Genomic DNA, 6,584 nt, shown 5'->3' with positions numbered 1-6,584 from the left:
CCTCAGCAACTAGTCGTATTTAATACCCCCGCCTGAACAAAACTCCCGCTTATTGTTGCCATTTTAGAAAATGCCTTTTTTATTTAAATGACCGTCGTATAATAAAATATAATATAATTATTACAATCGTATAACTGATACTATATGTACCCTTATGGCGTATCGTTGTTACGCCACTGGTAATGAGTAATGTTTACTGTCAGATATTTTGACATATAAACTAACCTCAATTTTTGACGTTTAAAAGTGGGCGATATAAGATGAATAAATTAGTAAATTTGGAGTATTTTACCCAAACTTTATGTTCAAAGTGTTTATTTACATTTAAAGTGACTGGTGTTTAGTGTCAGATAGTGTATATCACACCAATCGTTTGAAGGTTCGTACTACATTTTTATTATTTTGGAATTATACCTAAAAATTTTTGATTCTAGAATGAATAAATCAATTATAATTGTTATTGGGTTATCAGCATTAAGCTTAACTTGTTTCCCATTATGTCTATCAATTGTGTGCATGCTGGTTTTGACTGCTTGCATAGCTATATTAGCAGTATACTGCATTGTATGGATTCACATTATGCTATCATCACCTCACAAAACTGGAACCGGAAATGAAAATATAATGAAGGAACTAGAAAATTTTCGGTCTAATCTTATGGTATGCAGTAATAACCGCTGTTAGTAATGTTTGTAGTATCAAGTGAATGTTTTAGCATAATGGGTCATTGGAAATAGAGAGTCCACAAAGTCATCTTCCAGTAATATTTGGAAGAACAGTTGATAGTGTTCTTCATCAGTTATTAGACTACATAGTTAGAGATTTTATTTTAGTTTACTTAAAAGATTATGCATATAAGCCTAAACCTTTAACTGACACTATAAAGTAAGTTATCAACGTTTAGTTATTGCATTCCTAAATTACTTTTAACTATAGGGAAGACTTGTGGGGTTCAGTTCAAATACTTTCTGAAAGGATTTCAAGAGTTGACCATGTTAAGCTTATAGCTTGTGATATGGTTAATAAAATCACTCTTCACTTTGAAAAGATTCGAGCTGGAGAAAGTTTGGTGTAGGTTCATTTATCAAATGTTATTTGAAATTACAACTAAAATTTCATATTTTAGTATCGCGAGTAAGCATCTACCTCTATTTTCTGTCTCACCTCATCTTGTTTCGGAGGAGAAAGAATTAAGTTATCTAAGAAATGTAAGTGAACTCTTGATAATGTTTTTACTCCCAAGAAGTTACTCGCTTTCACCCTCAAAATATCTTGTTAGAGAACTGCTAACTTGTAAGGGTGAGTAATACACATATTATATATTTATTATCATATCAATTTTCAAGCAGTTTATATTTTGCATTGCGGATTTTATTTCAGTTTTAAAACCATTCATAGACACTATAACAGATCCTGATTATTTTAATCAGAATGTAGTTGTGTACATTGAAACTCAACGAAGTGCAGCAGCCATGCATAAAAAAACATTTGAATATGCCAATAGTTTTGAGGATTTTTTGAAATTAATTCAAAAAACGAATGACTTGGAACTTTTGAAAAGAATTAGGTAACAGATTTCATAAATAATTTTATTATTGTTATCTTGTATCCTACTATGTTATATAGGTATGACATTGTGACAAAGATAATGCAAGCAACGACTTTACAAAACTTAAAAAGAGCTAAAGGTTTCGACCCAGACATTGAAAAGAGCACTTCTGGGGGCATAAACAAGTCAGAAGTAAATGCAGCAAAAAAATTAAAACGATACATAAGTCAGTTAACTTATGCTAAAGGCGAATGTGAAAAAAGAATGAAAGATTTAGGATGGGACCTAAACTATCATATTCAAAATGACAATAGAAATGTATTATTTTTTATTAAATCATGGAGCTGTATTTTTTTACAAAATATTATTATAGATTCTTCCCCTAATGTCTATATTAGAACACGTACTTGGACGTAAATATTTTTCTCAGTTTTTGGAAACTGTAGCAAGTCAAGGTCTAATAGGGTACTGGTCATCAGTAGAGGAATTACGAACAGCTCCAAGAAAAAATTGGCATCAATTAGGCGCTGAAATTTTCTACACATTCATAAGGAACCCTACAGCTGAAATTAAAGTTGATAAAAGCACAAGAAAACGAATGGAAGCCTTTCTATTAGGTTAGTCAGAACAAAAATTTTTTGATATTGTTGAAGGTTATCGCGTATTTTTAAATGTAGGTGATAAAGGACCAGAAGTTTTTTATGAAGTCCAAGAACAAGTAGTTAAAACCTTGGAAGATAAGTACTACCAGCCATTTGTTATTAGCGATTTTTATAAGCAAATGTTATCCGCAATGGCTAATGATGAGGCTGTAAGCGAGGTCGATAGCTCCGTACCATACGGCGATATAGTCACATGTGTAGATTCAGGGGGAAAAGAAAGCGGCTTACATGTTGAGGAATATTCGGGCTATGCTAAAAGGAAATTAGATCAATTACAAGAGAAATTAAGTAACAAAAAACAAGCTCTACAGGCTCTAAAGTCTTCTTTGAAGCCAGAGTCCAGAGTATTAACGATGTTAGAAAGGGAAGTAGAGTGGCTTGAGGGAGAACAGCGACAACTTGAGGCTCATATAAACAGAACCGAAACGTGGGGAGAAAATTTGGGAAAATGGCGAGCAATAGTTCAAAGTGCAGATGTATATATAATAAGTTTCTGTCTTAACTCTTGCATTCATTGTTTTTTTTTTATTAAAGATAACTGAAGAAAAGGAGCCTCCATTATTTGTTATTGTCGTTCACGTATTGGAAAAAGACTTATCAGATGAAGATGATGGGATAAGCACTGGATGGGTAGTATCTAGAACGCTCCCCCAATTTCAAGAATTACATCGAAAATTAAGACCACTTTGTTCGGATGTTCGTAATCTAGAGCTACCGTCTCATACTTTTAAATTCCTTTTTGGAAAAACTGACAAAAATTCTCTAGATAAAGCCAAAGTCCTTATTCAACGATACTTAGATGTAAGTTCCTTGCAAACATCTAGATATTTCATTATTTTTTTTTAATGTCCGCTTAAGTTTATCTTAGAAGATGATCGATTAAACCAAAGCGAAGCCGTCTACTCGTTTTTAAGTCCCAGTTCTGAACATTTAAAACATACCTCATATTCGCCGAAGAAATCAAAATTCTCTTTTTCGACTCTTTTTAAAAGGTAATATGGAAGAATGTTACAGTAAAACAAGATAAAATGTTAATACTTCTTATCTTTGTAATTTTGCAGTAGTAGTAGTACAAGTGCAGAACAATCATCACGTGAAACGTCATTGTTTAAAGAAAGCGAAGATGAAGATATTTCCCAGTGTTTAGACGCGTCAGGTCTAATAGATTCTTCGGAAAATACTAAAACTAACGGCCATTTTTCTAAATTCGAAGACAGAGATACAATAGCCGAACCTCTCTATACTTTGATGAGTGAAATTTTCAATATGCAAGGTAGCTTTAGTAATTTTACTTTAATAAAAATATGAGTAATTATCTAGTTCATATAATTTAAAAATGCTTTATCGTTTATTTGTTAACGAGACCATTTCATCCTTCTGCCATCCTTCTCTACTCCGAACTTTTGTCTTTAAGGTGTCTTCAAGTATCTCAGAAAAACTTTAATAGCGTTTGTTCAAGTAACATACGGTCGTACGATAAACAGACAAATATTGGACACTATATCATGGTGCTTTTCTGAGCAAATGCTTTTGTACTACATTTCGTTGATATTAAAGAGTTGGTGGCCGTCAGGTACGTTGGCACCTAAAGCTCCGATAAGAAGTGAAGAAGAAAAGTTGGCCACTCAGAAAGAAGCCCGAGAGGAGTTTGTGTCAAATGTACCGGAAATTTTAATCACTTTGGTCGGAGCCAATGCGGCAAAAAGTGGGGCACAAAAAGTATTCGATACACTGCAAAATAAGGCTATGAACAAACAACTATTTTACGTAAGTAAATTGTGTTATATTTACAGTAGACACTCGATGTCGACGTTGAAGAAACACTGGTCTATACAAATATTATAAAGAGGTAAAGTTTGTAAGTTTGGGTGTAGAGAGGTAATCTTCGAAACGTCTCATACGATTTCAAAAATCCTTTCAGTTATATTTAGAATGGACGTTCAGAGTTTTTTAATGAGTACATCTTTTTCTTTCAGGATTTATTAGAAGTCGTATTGTCAGAAATATTCCCTGAATTAAAAATGAACGACAGTTAATAATTTTTTATGTTTAGGCTAATTTAACTTGCAAGCTTTTGAAAAGACTTACAAAAATTATATTTTTGTATATAACAGGGCACAATATTGTATAACATTCAAACCTAGCTTTATACATACTTATAATTATTTATTAAAGTAGCTTCGTAAGGTCAATGTTGCTGGTACATATAAATGTCTATTACTACGCAATTAAATGTTGTATAATATTGATTTTTCTCTATACTTTTATGTGCATACTTGTCACTTATTTAACATCTCTTTATTAATTTGACTGATTAATTTCTAGTATTTCTTCGTTTGTATAATTAATAAATAATTTTCAACTTAATGTTAACATGTGTACCTGAAATTTTACATATGCACTTTCGTTTTCTTTTTAAACTATAATAACGTTATAATTTAAAACCAACTTTTATTCTTATAATTGAAAATTATTTTTTTGAATTTTACCAAAGAAATAGTATTAATATAATGAAGACTATTAGATAAGGCATTTTTTTTAAATAGCTCTTGTTTTGTTTCTTACTTTTGTCTATTCTATGAAAAACGTGGACTATTCTAAACAGTAAGATAGCTATCCACACAAACGTTTTCAAAACTTGCATTTATTTTTTTCATGCATCTATTTCCTTTTTATAAATCCCAAAGAGTTGTCTACTAGACTGATTTTATAATACACTATGTATATACCGTTTAAATTTTTTTATTATTGAGTTTGTTCTATTCACTTTTTCTGTTACGAATAAAATGTAACGTGAAAAGGTAGCTGTAGCTGTAGATTTATTGCATATTTTATATGTATATTTTTGGTTTTACATTGGATAGCATTCCCAAATTTTTAAATGCCTTAGAATAGCAATTATCAAATTACTTACTGATAAAATATTTAAATTTAATTTTATGCAATAAAAAAATGTGAGTATACGCTATTCATATACTTATGTAAATTTGTTGTACTAAATAATTTCCCATTACATGTATTTCTAAGGCATTTAAAAAACATTCGTAAGTACCTAATTAACTGCCAAGCGTATTAATCTTGTATAAATGTGTTAATTAAGTAGAAATAAGGCATAGCATTCCTGTCTTCCTCCTCACAAATAAATGTGATTTAACAAAGACAATTATTGCATTTTTGTAATTAATAATGATGATTTTAAATAAGAAATAAAAGCAATGGGTCCAATGTAACGATAATTCTACCACCAAATTGGTGCCGTATGTACGTGGTATAAACTTTATATCACTATTTTAGTTGATCGTAAGGAAAAAGAACTTGCATCGGCCGGGAATCGAACCCGGGCCGCCCGCGTGGCAGGCGAGCATTCTACCACTGAACCACCGATGCTTACAAGAAACGTTGCTAGTCAATACAGTACTGTACAAATTTCATTTCTATTTTATTAATGTTACACAAAATATTCGTGTATTTTTAATTATGTAAACAACACCATAATTAATTTTTTCTGTTTTTAATTTTTCGCAACATATATGTATACACACGTCATATTCACTTAATACCACTCACGACCATTTATACACGATAATCACGATATGTCCATTTGAGTAAAAATTTCACAAAAGTACATGCGTGAACCGTGTGGCCAATCGTCTCGCACTCTTTTTTAATAAACGTAGAATGCCGAGACCTTTAACTTATCACAGGATCGTAGCGAGAATAGGTTTTTATCCTTTTTTTACAATTTAAATACAGTTTGTAATATAAAATATAGGCAACTCTAATAATTGTAACAACAAAGAAACACAAAACACTTTTTCTCACGAAAACAACTCTTTTACGCGAAACAACGGTACTGCACTCGAACAATACATTTTTATTTGGTTAATTATTTTAAAAATTATCGTTTAAATGCCAAAAGTAAGCTGGTAATGAAGATACACAAACGTTATTAGCAGTTATTAAAAAAAATATTTCAAATTCTGGTGAAAGCGCTGGGACAAATTAAAACAAAGGCTATAATCGAGCTATAATTCAGGTGTCGTTAAAATAGATTAATTTATTAATCTTTTAATTATATTTTTCCTGTAAATGCAGTTAAGGTTACTAATCTATATTCTTTTTGTTACTATTAAACTACAAAGATCAAAGAACGTTAGAAAACACTTTTTCTAACGAAATTAACTCTTTTACGTGATGCCCAATACCATCTTCGAACAAACCACAAAATACTACATCCATTTAATAAATATATAAATGTACAAAAGAAAAGCTTATTCGTTTTGGATACTTAATTAAAAATAAACATGTACTAGATTATTTAATTAATTTTTTTAAATATTTATTTTAAATAATACAAACTCAAGTATTAAAAA

General features: G+C 30.7%; 1 protein-coding gene and 1 non-coding gene across 3 annotated transcripts; one reads left to right on the top strand and one right to left on the bottom strand.

Annotated features, from left to right (window-relative positions):
* Nucleotides 1–233: 233 nt before the first annotated feature.
* LOC108741452 (sorting nexin-25) lies at nucleotides 234–4,689 on the top strand. Of its 2 annotated transcripts, XM_018476269.2 has the most exons (14): nucleotides 234–379; nucleotides 435–660; nucleotides 716–885; nucleotides 937–1,071; nucleotides 1,127–1,299; nucleotides 1,381–1,567; nucleotides 1,627–1,867; nucleotides 1,923–2,166; nucleotides 2,227–2,687; nucleotides 2,746–3,012; nucleotides 3,070–3,203; nucleotides 3,273–3,484; nucleotides 3,626–3,978; nucleotides 4,188–4,689. In XM_018476269.2, exons 2-14 carry the CDS (start codon nucleotides 436–438, stop codon nucleotides 4,245–4,247), a joined length of 2,862 nt encoding a protein of 953 aa, XP_018331771.1. In that variant the 5' UTR covers nucleotides 234–379; nucleotide 435; the 3' UTR covers nucleotides 4,248–4,689. The 2 variants fall into 2 exon arrangements, with proteins under 2 accessions (XP_018331771.1, XP_018331770.1); XM_018476268.1 differs by lacking the exon at nucleotides 4,188–4,689 and having other exon boundaries at nucleotides 3,626–4,181.
* Nucleotides 4,690–5,527: 838 nt separating this feature from the next.
* On the bottom strand, nucleotides 5,528–5,598 carry Trnag-gcc. The gene has a single exon. It is a non-coding gene; the product is annotated as a tRNA-Gly (tRNA).
* Between the last annotated feature and the right edge of the window lie 986 nt (nucleotides 5,599–6,584).

The sequence above is a fragment of the Agrilus planipennis genome, unplaced genomic scaffold (assembly GCF_000699045.2).
Source record: "Agrilus planipennis isolate EAB-ADULT unplaced genomic scaffold, Apla_2.0 scaffold278, whole genome shotgun sequence".
Classification (NCBI taxonomy): domain Eukaryota; kingdom Metazoa; phylum Arthropoda; class Insecta; order Coleoptera; family Buprestidae; genus Agrilus; species Agrilus planipennis.
The sequence above is the reverse complement of the archived record's forward strand: the minus strand, read 5'-3'. Positions and strand labels throughout refer to the sequence as shown.